At 49.9% G+C, this 18,151-nt stretch overlaps 9 protein-coding genes across 9 annotated transcripts; 2 read left to right on the forward strand and 7 right to left on the reverse strand.

The window, feature by feature from the left end:
• Positions 1-296: 296 nt before the first annotated feature.
• Positions 297-1,313, reverse strand: VTN77DRAFT_1612 (uncharacterized protein; the record flags this gene model as incomplete). The annotated part of the gene is made up of 1 exon (XM_069417363.1): positions 297-1,313. The coding sequence occupies one exon, from the start codon at positions 1,311-1,313 to the stop codon at positions 297-299; it is 1,017 nt and encodes a 338-aa protein (XP_069272866.1).
• A 153-nt stretch (positions 1,314-1,466) lies between these two features.
• VTN77DRAFT_1613 (uncharacterized protein) lies at positions 1,467-1,798 on the reverse strand (the record flags this gene model as incomplete). Its single annotated transcript, XM_069417364.1, has 2 exons — positions 1,467-1,595; positions 1,649-1,798. 2 exons carry the CDS (start codon positions 1,796-1,798, stop codon positions 1,467-1,469), a joined length of 279 nt encoding a protein of 92 aa, XP_069272867.1.
• A 928-nt stretch (positions 1,799-2,726) lies between these two features.
• VTN77DRAFT_1614 (uncharacterized protein) lies at positions 2,727-4,022 on the forward strand (the record flags this gene model as incomplete). The annotated part of the gene is made up of 2 exons (XM_069417365.1): positions 2,727-3,136; positions 3,224-4,022. The coding sequence occupies 2 exons, from the start codon at positions 2,727-2,729 to the stop codon at positions 4,020-4,022; spliced, it is 1,209 nt and encodes a 402-aa protein (XP_069272868.1).
• A 250-nt stretch (positions 4,023-4,272) lies between these two features.
• Positions 4,273-4,573, reverse strand: VTN77DRAFT_1615 (uncharacterized protein; the record flags this gene model as incomplete). Its single annotated transcript, XM_069417366.1, has 2 exons — positions 4,273-4,489; positions 4,542-4,573. The coding sequence occupies 2 exons, from the start codon at positions 4,571-4,573 to the stop codon at positions 4,273-4,275; spliced, it is 249 nt and encodes an 82-aa protein (XP_069272869.1).
• A 1,364-nt stretch (positions 4,574-5,937) lies between these two features.
• Positions 5,938-6,369, reverse strand: VTN77DRAFT_1616 (uncharacterized protein; the record flags this gene model as incomplete). Its single annotated transcript, XM_069417367.1, has 2 exons — positions 5,938-6,146; positions 6,300-6,369. 2 exons carry the CDS (start codon positions 6,367-6,369, stop codon positions 5,938-5,940), a joined length of 279 nt encoding a protein of 92 aa, XP_069272870.1.
• Positions 6,370-7,009: 640 nt separating this feature from the next.
• VTN77DRAFT_1617 (uncharacterized protein) lies at positions 7,010-8,995 on the reverse strand (the record flags this gene model as incomplete). Its single annotated transcript, XM_069417368.1, has 3 exons — positions 7,010-7,723; positions 7,779-8,665; positions 8,737-8,995. The coding sequence occupies 3 exons, from the start codon at positions 8,993-8,995 to the stop codon at positions 7,010-7,012; spliced, it is 1,860 nt and encodes a 619-aa protein (XP_069272871.1).
• Positions 8,996-9,975: 980 nt separating this feature from the next.
• Positions 9,976-11,215, forward strand: VTN77DRAFT_1618 (uncharacterized protein; the record flags this gene model as incomplete). Its single annotated transcript, XM_069417369.1, has 3 exons — positions 9,976-10,113; positions 10,219-10,684; positions 10,794-11,215. The coding sequence occupies 3 exons, from the start codon at positions 9,976-9,978 to the stop codon at positions 11,213-11,215; spliced, it is 1,026 nt and encodes a 341-aa protein (XP_069272872.1).
• An 848-nt stretch (positions 11,216-12,063) lies between these two features.
• Positions 12,064-14,423, reverse strand: VTN77DRAFT_1619 (uncharacterized protein; the record flags this gene model as incomplete). The annotated part of the gene is made up of 3 exons (XM_069417370.1): positions 12,064-14,142; positions 14,194-14,370; positions 14,421-14,423. The coding sequence occupies 3 exons, from the start codon at positions 14,421-14,423 to the stop codon at positions 12,064-12,066; spliced, it is 2,259 nt and encodes a 752-aa protein (XP_069272873.1).
• A 3,097-nt stretch (positions 14,424-17,520) lies between these two features.
• Positions 17,521-17,799, reverse strand: VTN77DRAFT_1620 (uncharacterized protein; the record flags this gene model as incomplete). Its single annotated transcript, XM_069417372.1, has 2 exons — positions 17,521-17,561; positions 17,628-17,799. 2 exons carry the CDS (start codon positions 17,797-17,799, stop codon positions 17,521-17,523), a joined length of 213 nt encoding a protein of 70 aa, XP_069272874.1.
• Positions 17,800-18,151: the final 352 nt, after the last annotated feature.

An 18,151-nucleotide genomic window follows, 5' to 3' on the forward strand; every position in this document is an offset into this window, starting at 1 on the left:
TACCGTTCTCCATATCCCTAAACCAATCTCCAGAGACTTACAAAGGGGACATTCAGATCCGGACAGTAGTGTTGGGACATAATCTTGGGTAAAATGCAGGCATTGCTCAAGTTGTACATTTTGAGAGAACCATCATTGCTAATCACAAAGTGTCATATAGTTATGTTTATAATAAAGAAATGACAGCACCTGTATATTTAGTATATTACCTTTTTGTTCTCAAGCGCCTGACGGAGAATATCCTAGTATATATACGAGATCATAGCTATTGCAAATCTCCATAGATGGTAGATCTGTCACCAAAATGCAACAACCCGAACTTCAATACTCTGCCTCCACTCTTGGTGCTCGACACCCAAGAGCTCCGGGCTACCGTGCGGTGCTCCAACAGGTCTCCCTTCCTTGCGCGCATGACTGTCAAAGAACTGAATCAAAAGGACCTCGTCATTCTCTTGCCCACTAATCCAGTACCATCGATGGGAGTCCGCCTTATCGCCTTTCAACATGTGAACTCCGCCGATAAAGGGCCCCTTGGGGCCTGGTTGCTTGTTGAAGTACTCCACGAGTTCCTGGTCTGCATCATAGGAGGCTGGATGCAACACCGCGATCGGGTCGCGTGTGACTGTGTTGAGCGGACGCCATACGCTGTACATCGCATAGCGGCGTGCCTGGGGCTCCTCGTTCGATGCCGCTGCCGCATCCTCGGTAGCGATGATATCCTGGGCCTCCTCTATGATCTCGTTCCGGTAATAGCGGATGACCTGCCGCGCGCCATCTGGGGAGAAATCAATGTGCATATCGCGTGCGGGACCGACCTGCAGATCCCAGCGTGGATTCGGGGGCTCGTCGAACCCCATCTCGTGGAGATCGAGCTTGATGCCATAGCCGCATCCGTTGGAGTCTTTCTGAATTGGGTTGGAGATGGCAGGACCGTAGCGCACCGCGGCATTCAGTGCGAAGACCTTGCGTGCCCCGGTGGCCGCCTTGACAATGTCATTGACTTCTGGTAGGTAGATGCTCTCGAAGAGCCTCGCATCCTTGCGGCTCTCGACGGTGTACGGGGGAGCCAGGAGAGCGGACTGGTGCTTGACAGCGGTAAAGCCATGGGTCTCCAGCTTATATGGAGAGGACTCGGTGAAGATCTCTGGGCGGAGGTCGTGTAAGGTTACTTCGGCATGGACGATGGACTTTGGTGGTGGGAGGGCATAAAAGTCGCACTTCCAGGGGTCGGCAGAGACATCGGGCTCGACGTACTTGACGCGCGCGAATTGGCGGGCTGCAGAGGTGGCTGTAGTTTCTCCTGTGACTGTCATGACTGTCATGCTAGAAATAGGTAGAGAGGAGAAGACTGACCGTATTCCTGCAAGCTGAAATCGGCATTGGCCCCGTTTATATGCCAGGTGCACGGCGTTGGAAATCCGCCTGACTACTCAAACGGTCTGCACGGCCATCCTGCGAGGCAGGGATCATGTCGAATCACGGGGCTCACCCATCGTTATTTCGGGGTCACGGAGCGTAATCGTCTCTGTTATCTGTCTTCTTCGTTGTTTCGTGTTTTGTCTCGATCTTACGGTTGATTCTTCATTCCTGGACCCCTGCGGTAGGATCAGTCAGCCTCTCCAGCAAAGCTCATGGATCATATTCCTACCCATCGAGAATCCCCCCAGCGCGTGGGAATTGACCCCCAAGAGATCATCACCGGAGATTTTTCCCACTTGAGCAAGGATGATGCCCTTGTCTTCGTCCAATCGTGGTGCTTCTTTGGCCTGCTGGTCGACGTCTTGAACATGGCTGGCATGCGTTTCACGATCCGGGATTTTATAGACGCATCTCCTCGCCAAGTGGTGATCTCGACGAAGAAATTACCGTGGCTCCTTCAGAAAATTGGGCATGGAGGCCAGCAGGTTGCTGGAAGATGAAAAGAGCCACCGATTCGATTCTATACACCAGCGTCTCCGGGTCGCAGCCGAGTTCGTCTTCTTCGGCGGCCGCTACGAGATCGATGCAGATGGACGCCATTTCTTTTCCGATGCCACCACTCAGTGGAAGACGGCGGCGTCCACGGGAAATATCGTTCATTTGTGTCCATCATCCTGCTTGGCGAGTACCTCATGCGAGGACACTACCCGTTGCCGATACGAGAAGCTGGACCGCCGTGCATACAGAACAAGACATACTCTGGAATGTCAACAGATGGGTACGTTTGTTCTGTCGAGATATGGTTGACATAGGAAAGGAAGACGGAGAGTATTTTGAGTTCGCCGCCAGTTTGCTAATCGGTTGTTGGCTAGGCGATCGTGAATGACAATTTATTACAACTGACTCAAGGTGGTCCCCTCGTGTATCTGGGATCGTCCGAAGACACCAGACCCCCGTAATTACCGTTCGGCAACGAGCCACTGATCAAAAAAAAAAAGAAACTCGATACAGTGTCTTAAACGATTATTTACTTTTATTTTTAATTGTTTACTTTCCTTTTTCTGATTTTTCGCTTTAGTTTTACTTTATTTTCACTTTGTTTCTACTTTATTCCTATTTTAGTTCATGTGCCGTACGGAGATATCCCGAGGTTCCGAACTACAAGCTAATCGAATCGGCTCTCGGGTATCGGGCTAGTTTTATCGGGTATCACAGATATCCCCCACACTGCCGTATCTCTGGCATCAAACACCATCGATATTCCGATCCCGACCAAGGTTTTCTAGATTGTAGAATACTCCGTGATAATGGCTATGTCGTGGCTCACTGAGGCGGCCGATTTCGTGACCGCCTCCGTTGCGCGTCCTGAGACGCGAGGCCCCCTTCTGGCCGTGACGGGGGCATCCTTCGCCCTCGGTCTGGCGCTCAGCTCGGTCTTGTCAAAACCGCACGGCTGGAAAGTCCTCCCTTCGCCGTTGAAGACGCTCCTCCCGTCGCTGTCAGACGAAGAGAAAAAGGCCCTGCCCCTGCCCGTGGACGTGTTCCCTGGCGCGCGAGACGTGTCCACGCCGTATGGTTCGATCCGTGTCTACGAATGGGGTCCCGAGGACGGGCACAAGGTTCTCCTCGTCCATGGCATCACGACCCCGTGTCTTGCGCTGGGTGGGCTCGCCCATGCTTTGGTCGACCGTGGATACCGGGTGATGCTGTTTGATCTGTATGCAACCACATGACATGCGATAAGCTTCAATTTTTTGACACCAAACTTAAGAAGATGGACGTCTACTGACTAGTTTGTTAACAGCTTCGGACGAGGCTACTCAGACGCCCCGTCCGACCTCCCCCAGGATGCGCGCCTCTTCACGACGCAGATCCTCCTGGCGCTGACGTCGTCGCCGCTGTCCTGGACGGGCGCCGCATCCGGCCGCTTCTCCCTGATCGGATACTCGCTGGGAGGCGGCATCTGCGCGGCCTTCGCGTCGCATTTCCCGGACATGCTGTCGTCAGTGGTCCTGCTGGCGCCGTCCGGTCTGATCCGGGACTCGCACATCAGTCTGCAGACGCGCCTCCTGTATTCGCAGAACCTGACCCCCGAAAGCGTGCTCGCTTCCCTGGCCAGCATGCGACTGCGAGCCGGCCCGGTCATCACGCCCAAGAAGAAAGCAGACGCAAATGCCGCTCTTACGCAGGAGCTGTCCTCAGACGCCCAGAAGCAGCTGCTCTCCAGGGCGTATCCGACCCTCACCACCCAAGCGGCGGTCAGTTGGCAGGTCCGCCATCACCCGGGGTTCGTGCCCGCCTTCATGTCGAGCATGCGCAACGGACCCATTCTGAAGCAGACGCAGCTCGACGCCTGGAAACGGCTGGGGCGGATCCTCACGCAGCGGAGGCAGCAGAAAGAAGTCATCGGCCTGCGCCATGACAAGGTGCTGATCTGCTGCGGCGTCGACGACAGCATCATCATCAAGGATGACCTCGTCGCTGACGCTACCGCCGCGCTGGAAGGGAACGTGCAATTCCGATTCTTCAATGCGGGCCACGAATTCCCCAGCACCAAATATGAGGAATTGGCAGAGCAGCTTGTGGAATTTTGGGCTCATTAAATAGATTTCACGTTCTTCTGCTGGTCTATCTAAATTTCTCATGTTTATTGTTGTGCTCACATAGACATTAGGTATATATGATTAAATGATACACGTGTAAATAATGACAGATGTTCTTTTCATGCCTTGCGGCTCCTTCTCTGTTCATGTTTCTGTTGTCATGGATGTCAAGTCTCCCACATGAGACTGAAAATTTCCTTCCTCATGCGTTGCCGATTTCTTTTCACATCTTGCTGTCATCGCCCCCATGTTATCTCATCAACTCATCCACCCGACGGATTTGTTCCCTCAGCCTGCTTTCATGTGCAGGACGGTCCTGTATTCGTGCGTCGGCAAAGTACGACTCGTCTGCGGCATGACAGCCACGGAATCTCTCGAAGCCAGGGCTGTTCCCAGCTTCCGGCACTCGAGCCAAGTTGACGTCGTTGAGCTGCCCAGGTGTGTCGTTCTGATGGCTTTGAATGGGTCTTTCAACGTCAGTGTGAGCATTCAACATGTTGTGATCTGGGAGAGTCGTACCGGGCTGAGTTATTGTTGTTGGGACGAGACATGTTGAGATGGTGAGGTTGTCTTGTCCTGAACGAGTTCAAGGTGACCAGGTTGTTCTGGCTGTGGTCTTGAGAGAAGGGTCTGACAATGATGTCTAGATATGAAATGTAAAACAGGAGCAAGAACCTCTGACTTGAGAGTCAGCAAAGGAACAAAACAACCTTCCTCAGATTGGCACTTGGTGAGTTGAGTCGAGCCAGAGAGGTCGAAATATCTAAGACACGAGAGGCTGTTAATCGAAGGGTACTCTTAGCCCTTTATATATCAAAAAAAAATACGAGCAAACCAGCTGTGTTGGGGAAAGTTTCAGTCCGAAGCAGCAAGATTCAAGTAGGGCAGCCAAGTCAAGACATGGGGCTAACTGGGGTGAATCCATCGTTTGTGAACAGCTGTTCACAGTCATTTCGGAATTCCTGTTTCGGTCTTGACCTAGACATCCCATTTTTCACACTATGCCACCGCACCAGCTTCTGTCACAGCCGGCACGATAGTGCTCTATGTTTACATCTCCGAAAGTGACAATTCTCATCTCACCTATCCATGGCAACACATTTTCCACTCGTGTGTGCAGACTCGTTGGTTTTGTAAGGACATGGAGTATAAACAAGATGAACACAACGTCTGCCGTGTGGATCAACGAGCCAATTGTTTCTTGCGTCTCAGCTAATGAAACGAGCGGGGATTGGTGGCTTGATGGGCCACCTGTGCCCCGGAGGAGAGGATCTCGGAACTGAATTTTGGTCCCAGCTGGCGACCAATAGGGTGAATGTAAAGATGACACACATGCATTGTAGAAGGGGATCTTTGAAGGACTCCTGTTGCTCATGATGACCTCGACTGTGTCAACCATCCTGCCCCCAAATCTAGGCCAAACAGGGACTCTGCTTGTTGTCAGGCAACCGCTCAGCCGTGATTGTCATGTCCAAGCTGACAGGCAGAATTGTGCACGGCTGCAAAGTTCCGTCGGCGCCAGTATCCGGCGTGGAGACGCGGATCGTCCCACTAGCTGGATCGACTGTAAGGCTGGAGTCGACAGGGGAGGAGTATGGAGGTGACTCCTGCTAAGGACAAGCCTCGAGCATTCGAGACTTCGGAGGCTTGCTACTGGGTTTGTAGGCACCCAAATTTTGCCTGTCGACATTAAGCTGGAGTAGTCGTTCTGAACTTCCACCACGTGGCAATGCAATCGACCCGCTGCGGGAGAGTTTCTTGCATCGTCGAACTCCAGAAGGTTTGGTATCAGTTTTCGGCTCTTACTAGCGCTAGAGCCTCATCTCTGGAGCTCAGACAAGACCTGCTCAGGTTGGCATAGACCGCGATTGGACCAATCAAATACCGCACACAATGGACCCTTCTCCAATCCGTTTCAAACGTGCGACCACTGGTTCTGAAACGGACTTGTGTCCAAGAGTTCGATCAGATGTTTGAAGGAGACACCAATCGCGATCACGAGGGACATCTCTGCTTGCGCCGTTTCTTCGGACTTTGTTGTGTGATCGCGCAACGTTACACGGGAAACGGCCGGAAAAGGGGAACGAAGAATGACATGTTGAAGAAGAGGATAACGTTGGTCATCTGTACAACTTTGCAGTCAGACTTTGCAGGAAGATGGGATTGTTGAAGGTAACGGTCTAGACTGGAGGCATCCTGGTTACTTGTCTGTTCCTGCGCTGATCGCTCTTGCCAGCGCTGGTGGGGTCTAGACCCGCGTCCTCTTCAGCTGCGTACCTAACCTAACATTTACATGGACATGAAGGGAAGTTCCGATGTCCTGAGACGACGATCCCCTCATTATCATTAGCGAGTCGACCTCGAGTTCCTATTGTGATCGACCTTTTGCACAAACCGAGCGCTGTTGGTTGTCCATGCGTCGGACGCACTCGCGTACTTCATCTGCAGCTACAGCGGAGATCGACCATCCCGACGAGATAGGAAAGAACGCGGCAGCGCGGGTAAGGCGGCATCTGAAGTCGTTTCTCATCCTTCCCAACTGAGAAATTGACACTTCTAGATGTATCCATTTTACCGCTGCCTAGATGCACCTCATCTCGTTATCTCAAATCCTCAAGCACTGCTAATCATTTCAGTTTGGCATCGGATCGACAAAGGCAGGTCTGGAACCAGATCGACCGTGGTCTCGACCACTCTCACCACCCCCTGGCCAGTCGATGGCCCCGCTATTGCTTATTCCTTCGTCAAGGCAACCTTCATATCACTTCCGCCGGACAATGGCTTAGACGATATACATTTCCAAGGTCCTCTTCCTGCCGGCTGCAGTACCGTCTCTGAGAGAGGACAACGATGGGAGAGGAGGATAACAGGCCCAAACTACGGAAGTACAGTACGTAGGCATCCGAATAAAGTAAGGCCATATCATGGGAAGGTCGAACATGGGCTCACTGAGAAGAAAAGAAGCAGAGCCGTCGCTGACTAGAGCTTTATGATACGCCCCATACTCCCAACGGGTCTGCACCACCACTGGACCTGGCGCGCTGACACTGCAGTTTCTTCACCCTCTTGACCAGCGTGCCAACGGAGATGGGGCCAACCAGGGTACACAAAGTAATCGCCCAGATAACAACGAGGAACACTTCTCTAGAAGATCTTCCATCTTGACTGTCAGACGCAAAGACTCCATTGCTGTCCGCTAAGGAGGCGATGAGAAACCCGATTTCCCCTCTGGAGACCATGGCCAAACCGAGGATCGAACCTGGATAGAGAGAGCGTGGCTTTGCTGGTAGGTGCGAGTCAGGTGCACTGACGATCGCAGTATCCCGTGCTGCACGATCGGTCTTGGCGGTCTCGACGCCAGGCGCATTCTCTCGCGCAGTTCGCTGTCTGCCTTGCGATCCGTTCGACTCTGCCATTCTAGAAAGCCCTTGTTGGTCCTGGAATTTTCCTGAATCTAGACCGCTGCCGGGTCCGACTACGGGTTGTGATCCTTTCTCCTTCCTACGAGCGGCGCAAAAGGCCAGTCTGATGATGCGCGTGGATCGCAGCTTGTCAATAAGCGATGAACAGAACGAGACCCTGATAAGCCAGATGCCGGTCACAATTTTGCCCAGTATCATTAGGATCGAGTATATTATGCCGCGCCATGCGACGTCTCCTCGGAACATCTCCGTAATTGGAATAGAGAACCCAATGGATGCCTGTATTCCAAGAATTAATCGTCTTGATCAGGTTCTTGTGCGGTAGGTAGCTTACAAAGAACAAAGGTCTGAGTATTCTGTTAACAGGCTCCTTATAGAAACGCTCGTAGGCTGCAATACCTGTGGGGGCATCTTCATTCGATACCACAATTGCTTTCCATAGGCAATCACGATCTGAACCCGATGGATGTGCACATCTAGATGGCCCAATATCCTGACGGGATGAATCAGGATTCAACTCTGTGCATCCAGTTGGACCTTTCATATCGATATCTGGACCTCCATGGATGTTGTTGTCTGTGACTTTCCTTCTGTGTGAACGACCATCTGGGACGATTCCAAACGTCTCATCAAACCAACTTATCAGAGTGCCAGCCAGGTACGCTGCAAAGAGATTGGAAGTCCCCGCATATGTTGCGCCAGCTACCAGCCCGATCAGTATGCAACTGTGGACTAAAAAGGCGACATTGAATGACTTCAGTGCTGGCGGCAACCGTGTTGTCGCCGAGAGAAATTTCCTCAGCAATGGTCCTACAATAGCCCAGCAAACTGTGAATAGGCCTACGGCAAAACCGATTGAGACAAACACGGGTCTGATGACAGTCACAGCACTAAAAGACGACGATTCTGGACTCGTCCCTCCAAGATTCGTAATCACTTGGACCATGACGAGGCCAACTACATCGTCCATCATAGCTGCGCCGGTGAGCACGACTCCAAGCCTTGTCTTTGTCAGGCCCGTGGTGGATAGGATAGTGAACGTCGTTCCAAGACTGGTAGAGCAGAGAGCTGCCCCAGCAGCAAAGGCCTGCAGGGGAGTCGCATCGACCAGCTTCAACAGTACAAACGATAGGCCAATCGGTACAGCAATGCCGGTGATAGCTACCAGAGCACAGAGCAGAAAGTTCGCTCTTAAGGCGGAGAAGGATGTTGATAATCCACCTGTAGTTTATTTAGAAAAAAAAAACTCAAGACATATAGTCTGAAGGATGCGGATGCGTTTCTATCCTAACCTTCATAAACCAGTAATATCAACCCAAGATAACCAAGCTGCTGAACCACTTCCTGGACATTCCGATCCAGCCAATTCGCGCCCGGCACACCCCAAGCAATGCCAACGAACAGCTGTCCGACCAGTCCACAATAGACCAGCTTGTCGAGTGCAAAATTGACCAAGTTGAGAGCCAGCAGGAAGCCCGCTTGGACGAGAACGGTGACAACATCTGGCTCTTGGTAGGGTAGAGACGAGGCTGAAGCTGGATAGTCTGCCATTTTCCCTTTTTCTTTTCTTTGCTTATCGAGGTGTACGTACATGCATGTAGTACAGTACTGCGTGGAGGTGGTTCAGGTTTAATAAAACTATGAGTAGTTCACTTCATCAGCATCATTCAATGATCCAGGTTAGATTGAATAATTAAATCTCTGGAATATCTCAGCACATATTCTTTCTTCCTTCCTTTCTTAGTTGTCGTCCAGGGTCTGACTGAGATTCGAAGTTTCGTCATAAAAGGAATCCCGAGCCTTACCATCGATGACGTTGTGCCCATCAGTTATATTAAATCGCACAGGAAACGGGATGGTGTGTTAGTTAGAATATCATGCCCTAAGACTTAAACAGGAGGGTTGTTGAACGGATGTTGTCGAGACAAGCTCGGTCATCTGCGACTTTCTTTTCGGTCAAGAGTCTTTAAGCCAGAATATTCAGGCAGAAACCCCCACGTGCAAGGCAAGCCAAATATCAGAAGCACGTGATGGGGCACATTGAGCCGCATGACAGCCAAACGTCAACTGCAATTCAATTCTACAAAGTACACATCAAGGAGGTCGTTCGTTTTTCTTTTCTTATTTTATCTTTCTTTTTTCGATCATCAAAGATTTATTCCAGCAGTCACACCTATCCAGCATGCTCTCCCCTCCCGCCTGATGACTTAGTACTACGGAGTACTACATCATGGTCTTCCCGTGGCAGACTATCCATTGGCATCGATCATTCTCGCATACGTAGTACAACATAGTAGTAGTAAGTGACCCGTCAGCAATGCCTTCTTTTATGCAAGTTGATAAATGTCGAGATCATATACAAAATACAGCCCCCTTTTCCCCCTCTTGAAATTGTCTACTTTTGTAATAAATTTAATTACATCTGCACTGGCTCTTGCTGATTGGGTTTCTAGTTGAGTCAATAGCAGGGCCGCGGCCGCAACCGCAACGGCCCACCTTCATCTTAATTTAATAAGAGTCGAGTCTGGAACATGGCCAACGCCAACGCCAACACCAACCCAGCATCTCTCAGCGCCATTCAGCAAAGAGTCTGGGAGGGGAGGTTACCACTGGAGATCGTCCTTGATCCGTCAGAATGTCGGACCTATGACCAGTGTGATCCGTATCTTGTAATTCTACCCGTTTTCTTATCGATCGTTTTGAAATTCAATTCCCTTTTTCCCCCTATTTAAATTGCTATTCGATGAATGAACTCATTACTAAGTATCTAACAGATCTCCTATCCACGCCTCTCATATCTCCCTTTCTTACTACCCAAGCTCCACGCATTCTTCTCCTCGTATCTGATCGACCCCGACTGCCAACCTCACCAGGGCTGGTTCTCGTTCGAAGGCGTGCCACTAAAATGGCACTACCCGGTCGGTCTTCTCTACGACCTGTACTCCGGCGCCGACCCCATCTCGAAGTCCAGAGATGGTGCTGGCAGCGGCAGTGTTATGGAGTCGCAGATCCTGGCCGGGGAGGAGAAACCGAATTCCCCCCTTCCGTGGCGATTGACGTTGCATTTCCAGAATTGGCCGGATGAAGACCTCGTCCGGTTGGATCCGGACGGCATGGTCATGCACGACGCGTTTATTAATAGCGTCAAGGAGGCGGATTTTCTGAGGAATGGGAATGCGAAGGGGATTATGAGTCTGTCGAAGGAGGACTCGTCGGGGCTGTGGAAGGCTGTGCAAGAGCGTAAGGACCCTGCTATTCTCCAAGCTTCTTTACCTTATGGGAGACTTCTGGCTTTCTGATGCCACACAATCCCTTGCCAAAACCGTAACCACAATGCTAACATTCACAGATGACCTCGCCTCCTACCGACGCATCACCAACATTCTTCTGCCGTCTTCTGAGCCCTTCCGTCACGTCCCCGTCCGATTCTTCCTCCCCCTGCCACCCGACTCAGGACGCCCCTCCCTCAAAGTCGTCCAGTCCCCTCTCCCACCAACAATCTCCAGCTCCTCCAGTTCTACATCCGCGTCCGGCTCCTCCAGCAGCAGCAGCAGTACGATGACAACACGCAACACGCAGCAGCCGCAAACGATCGGCACCGCCCTCCACTCCCTCCTCCCGAATCTCTTCCCAAGTCGCAGAATCCCCGTTCTCGCTAAGCCCGTGCTCCACGGCGTTGTCGTGCCCATGACTGCGCCCCTAGAGGAAGTCGTTCGCAGCTCGGCGTATGGGGATGGGTGGGCGGCGATTGTGATTTGCATGGTGGGGTAGACTTGCAGCGATCTAGTTCTAGTTCTGATGCATGTTGCCTTGTTCTGACCTTTTTTTTTTGTCTGTTTCTGGGATGTGAGTTTCAATAGTTCTTTATCGAATACAGGTGGTTTTAGATACTTGGTTTGCATGATTAAATGATTGGTGTTTAAAGAGCAGTAATTGTGATGTACATGTCGCTTGTTGATCGAATTAGAAATATAGAACAGATGTCCAAAAAAAAATAAAAAACTAACTTTACAGATCACAAAATTCGTATCGAACCACTACTAACCAAGATCCTGAAGGGAACACATATATGAGCATTGATTTTGCTGTTCGTTAGAACATAATGTAGGTAATGCAATGAAATGAAATGCAAGTTATATGCAACGTTTATTGCCGAAATAAGTTTACTTGAGAACATAAGAATTGAGCTAACTAGCTAGCTGGGCATAAATACATATATGGGTATCAGTATCAGTATCAGCAGGAGAGTCGATAAATAAATAAAAAATAACGAAAGGAAAAACATGTCTGTCGTCCTGCGACGAGTATCTCTGTCTGGGTGTCGTGAGGGTCATGAATAAAACAAAAAAAAAAGAACAGGTAAAAGCAGATACTTGAGGACAAGATATGATGATGTGATGATATGCAATTTGTGAAGCAAGCAAAGACGCAAGCAAACGACAAGCGCTGAGCCGATAATGATCATGATGATGACGATGATGAAGTATCAATATCAAATATTCCACCCAATGGCTTTTTCCCCCTTCCATCGCATGTGAACCAAAAGAGGGAGTGGACTAGAGAAGAAGGACGGAAAAAAAAAGAAATGAAAGAATGAGGTAATTTTGTGATTGTGTCGGCTAGATGAAGTTGCCATTGACTTGCACCTCGCCGCCACCCTCCTTGCCCTTCTTCAGCGCCTTGGCAAGCATCAGCTCACGCATCCAGTCGATCCGCTCATCGCGCGTCTTAACAGCGAAATGGTGGCTCTTCCCGCCGGCGCTGAACAGGTTCTTCTTCTCGCCGTCCTTGTTCGTCGGGATCAGCGAGAACGCAAACGCAGCGTCGTCGGTGCCGTTGCCAAGGAAGTTGCTCGCGTTGGCGGCGCGGCGGAGGACGTTGCGCTTGAACGCCGCCGTCAGCTTCGAGCTCGTCGCCAGAGACGAGCAGGCGACGGCGTAGTCGTCCACGTCGATGGTCTCCAGCGCCTTGGAGTTGCGGCGCGCGTCGATCTCGTCCTTGTGCATCGCCAGGTTGGTCCCCCGGAGCGTGAAGTGGGCCTCTTGCCATTCGTGGCGCAGGAAGCGCGTCGTCTTGCGCTTCTTCATCCACCCGCTCCGCGTCACTTCCGGGTCGGTGCTGCTGAGGGAAGATTGAGACCCGGAGGGCGCGTGATTCGCTTGACGGGGACTGCGTCGAAGTTCGGACGGGTCGTCGATCGGGTTGAGCGGTTTGTCCTCGTCCACCCGGCGCAAGGGGGCGGGCCGGGGTCGAGTGGAGGCAGCGCGGACGACAGGCTCGTGCTGCTGGACGTAGTGGTTCCCGTAACGCATGTCCGGAGGAACAGACTGGGAAGTCTCACGAGCAATTGGTCCGTTCGGGATGGCGGTGACTGGCACATCCATTTCGGAGAATGGAGTCCCCTGTCGGTAGAAGTCCGCCGGGGAGACATACTGTCCATAGGAAAAGGGCTGGTAGTCTGCGGGGCCAGTTGGAGTAACTCCCATCTGATAGCCAGGAGTGATCGTTCGTTGAGCCGAAGTCAACATGTCTGATTCCGGTTCCGCGGGGATCATGAGTTTGGGCAGGTTTCGAAGATTAGCCGCCATGTGAGGAGATTGCGCGCTACTGGGAGACAGTTGACCAGTTGAAGGAGGAGCTGCGGTGGTGGTAATTTCTGGAACAGGTTTGGAGGTGGGGGGAGAGGGAGGATCGATGTGCTGATAGCTGAGAAATTGCCGGATACTCTCTTGTGGATCGCGTTGCTGGACTTCATTCAGAGCCTCCTGGCACAACTTTGGCTTCTCAGGACCCAGCACGTCTGAAGAAGCTACTACTGAAGGAGAAGCGTCGGATTTCGGTCGCAGGAGGTTCTCGGCGGTTTCAGGGTTTCCTGGATTTCCGGTGATGATCGAGGTGCCCGGCTGAAGAAGCTCCCCAGGATACTCCTGAGCCAGAAGGGCGAGCTGGCGCTGCTGCCTTTTGTACTTGGGGCAGTTTTCGCCCTTGGAGCATTTGTGAGGCTTGGGTAGCACCTGTTCAATTCCCACGATGGAGACAGACTCCGCTGGTGAGATCGGCATATCCTCGCGACCACGACGGCCCCGGCTCTGGGGGAGGACCTCTCCGGTTGGTGACACCGAGATTTCTGGAGAACTGCTCCTTCGAGAGTGTCTTCCGCGGCGTTGTTCGGAATCGGAACTCATGGACACGCTGTCACGCAGGCGCTGTATCGAGCTCATCACTTGATGGCGTTTACCAAATGAATGGATGTCGAGTTCCTTGAGGTCTTCGATTTGCAGGGTAAGTAGAACCTGGCCAGAAATGTCGTTGATGATGAACTTCTCAATGATCCCTTCATCAAACCCGGCACTGGCCATCCAGTTTGCCACGTCCATGGGTGACCATCGGCGGACCTCATTCTCATCCAGCTGGGACACAGCAGGCTGCAAGTGGTTCGCAGCCTTTGGTTCTTCTGATTGAAACGAGGTCTTTGGCAGCTCGGGGAAGTTGGCCTGGACAGGTGACCTCTCCAAGTACAAGTCGACCGTGGTGGACTTGGCGTATAACGAAGAGGCAATCGATGATCTGAAGAGGTGAGGACCCGTGGGACCCTGCACAGGCTTCTCGTCTTCCTCAAAGTCGAAGACTTCCCGTGTTGCAGTCTCTGGAGTTGGCAGATCTGGCGTTGAGAGCGTGGTAGAGCTGTCATATGCAAACTAGAAGAGATTATTATTGTACTCAACCTGCTCAACCAGGTTCGAACTTACCCACTCGTCACTCCTCCGTGGGGACTCGTCGTCTGTAAAATCTGCTTCAAAGTCGGTGTCATAGAACTCCGTCGCTTCCGAATAACGCCTCCTCGAGTATGTGGGCATCGAAGAAGCGGATACGTCATGGCGTTTATGAGCCGTATTCACCGCAGGTTGGCGGGAGTAGTGCGAATCCTGCATTTCTTGTTAGTGATATCATGAAACTGGAAGTCTGCTTTACTCACCATGGTGTATGGTTCTTGAAGGGGAAAGGACAGAAATGGGGAAATACTCGGACAAGAGAAACGGGGTTCTGCAATTGAAATCTATATCCTTGGAATGGTTTCTTATATGGTACAATAGGAAGGGATTGGGTGCATAACAGTCATTGGGTATCGAAACGAGGTGAAGGGGTATCTGGTAAATTGGACAACACAATCATCATTGAGATGGGAGGGTAGCCTCCAAGTATATGTACGCAGGTCGAGCTGGAGAGGCGGGGGATCTGTGGAAGCGCCGTACTCCGTAAAGCCAGTCGTGCAGACGGGCCGGTGCGAGCGAATAGCGAGATCGTCCGATGGGAAATCACCCAAAGTGGCGCTTTGGGCCAGTCAATTTGAACGAGATCATATCCTGGTTGTCGTCTCAGACTTGGCCCCACGAAATGCACATGGGAAGCAGAACAAGGATGAGAAGTGATCTGGAGGACTAGTCTGCAGCCTGGACGACCAGTGGCATCGCTCGCATCGAGGGGATTAAGTGGTTGGTCAAATCAGATGGCATAGCTGAGCCTTTTGCGCCTGATTGACAGAACTGCGAGGTTAATGGAGCGATGTGACAGGACGTAGCGTCGCTGGGTACGCGCCGACCCGGGCAGGCAGAGCGTGGAGAGCGCAGGTGACTGGTCTGCCGCCGACGCTTTTTCGGAGCTAAACCTGCAGCGCTAGCCTAGTGACATGCCGTCTGTGATCGTCCTGCATGCACAAAATTATCGTCAGATAATTTCTATTTATATGCTGTTAATTCCCCATTTTGGGCCGTATTAGCAGGCATTCACTTCTGCACGAGGTTACATTGCTGCTGCAATCTGCCGTCCTCCCTTGGTCTGAATTTACTCGATTTGCCGTTTTGGGAGAAATTAGCCCTCTTTCCAATCTGCCCATCGGACTTAATTGGAATTATTCTTAATTATGGCATCCATGGACGTGACCAACATCCAAAAAAGGCTCAGGATAATTTCAATCCATCACACTCTCTTGATTGGCTCAGGAGAGAGCTATTTAGATGAAACATTTCATGGGGAACCAGCCATTTAGGGCACGAGGGCATCCCACGTTACGATCATCTTGTCAATGCTTGCCCTTGTCAGGCAACAATATTGACTTTCTTGCTGTGTGCTCTGAATCGCAATCGCCCTTAGCCAGCTCAACTTGGCTAGTGAAGCTATTCCCTTTGCTTGATATCACCTCGCATCCCTCAACCTCCAGATATCAGCCGTAGAAGACGGGTCAGGGTGGCATCCTGACTCGTAATCACCGTCATTGGGCACCTAAATGGTTCACATGAGCATAAAACCTTCTCGAATCAGGCAGGTTGGGTACTGGCTCTTGCCGTGATAGCCTGCGACTTCTCACCATAAGTTATAGAGCAGCTACCTACCTAAGTAGCTAGGTAGTATATCAAAATGGTCACCTGATCTACTGATAATCTCCCATCACCCCACAAATGGTGGTGACGTTATCCACTGATGTCATAGTCTTCATATACGGCCTATCAACAACAAGAAACAGACCGTATTGCCCATCACTATCCATATTGGGAGTCCGTAAGCGTTTCCATGATCACGGCGTACATATTTAGGTTAAGATTTCCCCATCTCTTTGCAAGAATTTAGCTTATTGGGAGGTTAATTTATGATATATGAGATATGTGGAGATCTGAACCTAATTTCTGAGCGAGAGTAAACAGGTTATATAATAATGTTACAGTGGATATCTTGTCAGGAACTGAAAAGCCACGAGGGAAGATTCCTCTGTTCGTTGCCAGGTTATCTAGTAATGCATTTCTTTTCGATGTGTAAATTATTACCTTCTTCCTCGGTTAATTATCACCATTATTAAATAAACATATGTGATATACAGTCCGTATTGTTGAGGAATTCTCTATTGGTTTCTGAAGGTGCTTTGGCAGCTGACTGCACAATTTAAGATCTTTTTTTTTTCTAAAAAAACAATCATGAAAAGAGATGTGACTGTTACGTTCAAAACGATAGGCTAGCCTCTTATAGAAGATAGGTGCCATTTAATGGACGTTCCTGGAAGTTTGCCCTGGTCGTCCCAGGTCTCTCGACGTCAATCAATCAATGGTGATCAATTTGGATCCTTGTCTGAATGTATGCAAGTAACCATTTGCATTAAACACACACATCACGCCAGTAAAGAGACTCATTATTAGAAGCTATATACGAAGAAGTATAGTAATTATTACTAACCTGGTGACAGTGGTTATGAGGTAGACATAAGTATCGAACCGCTCTTATAGTTCTGCTGACCCAATGGTGGGATCAAAAAAAAAAAAGGAGAAAGATCCTCAGTAGTTAAGTGTTTGCCAAATATTGACATTAAACAGGGTCAATCTGTTCAGTTTTAACTAGGGAAACATGGATTTAGAAAGTTATGTAGCGGAGAGGCTAAAGCGGGCCCCCTGATCCACTGCCTTTAGGGCTGGTATAAACCTACCTGCCCTAAGCAGTTGATAGCTGCCTCTTCAGGTACCTGACAAGTTTAATACAGGTATATACTATACAAAAGTAATAATAATTGCTGGAGGAATTGGTTCAATGCTGAAGTCTGCGTCTGTGCAGGGCTGGACAGTAAATGTTCCTGAATTGGAGATAGATATGTAGTCCAGTCCAGTCCAGTTTAACTACCTGGGTGGGTTGACCATGTTCCCTCCAGAAATTGCCGCGAATCTAAAGTAATGGGATCAACCCTGTGACTCTGAAGCTGTGAGGCTCTAGGTCCCGTCCTGGGGCTAAACAGACAGAGACAGAGGTTGGGTTGATAAAGAAAAGAAAGAGATAGAGTACCCGTCTTCAGTAACCCAAAAAAAAGGCATTCTTCTAACAATTGCTCCACTTCAGCCTCATTGACATTAAACCTGATATGGCTGTCATACTCATTTCATCCTAGAAAAAAGAATAGATGAGAGACTCTCATCAATATGGCCCCTATAAAAGACCCGCTCCTCGTTCCTACAAGATTCTTATATTTAGAACAGGACCAGACTAGAACGATGAATAGACCACCAGGCAGTTGAGTCCTTTTATTATATTATGTTTCTTTTTCAGTATATACCCATAACATCGGTTCTTGACCTATATCTTTCTGATAAACCTGTTAGAAAGCACTCGCTCTGGAATAATAATGACTGTGGTGGTGGCTTTGACTAACCTGGTAGAATATTAACCCAGAGTCGCTGAAACACTGTTGTAGCTGTGATTATCACATCAGTCCCCAATAAAACTTCAGCAACAGCGTCCAGCTCCACCATCATCTTCAACTGATCTTTAAAGCGATATTTATCGACTGCATACATGCATGACTTGATACTACCTAGGTACATTTCACATCATTTGAGATCAAATAAGCAAAACATATCCACCTTTGTATGTCTTTTTCACTAACTATGGTCACAAGTTTCTAGAAAAAAAAATTGCTAGGTGATGGGTACGACGCTCAAGTATTTTGTCTTCGTTAACTGGAAAAATAAATCCATTCCGTTAGTAAGGATAAGACCTGATATTTATTTGATAGGTGACAATAATAAATAAATTACCTGGAGTCTTCGCCGTTGGTAGATGAGATCATTGTCGTCGTGTGTAACTTGTTTCGGTAATTTTCCTCGAGTGTTAGAATGGACTCTCGATGATGAGTTTTTGTTGTACAAACCGAGGAGGGGGAAGGAGAAAAAAAAA

The sequence above is a fragment of the Rasamsonia byssochlamydoides genome, assembly GCF_041956645.1.
Source record: "Rasamsonia byssochlamydoides strain NRRL 3658 unplaced genomic scaffold VTN77scaffold_131, whole genome shotgun sequence".
NCBI lineage: Eukaryota > Fungi > Ascomycota > Eurotiomycetes > Eurotiales > Trichocomaceae > Rasamsonia > Rasamsonia byssochlamydoides.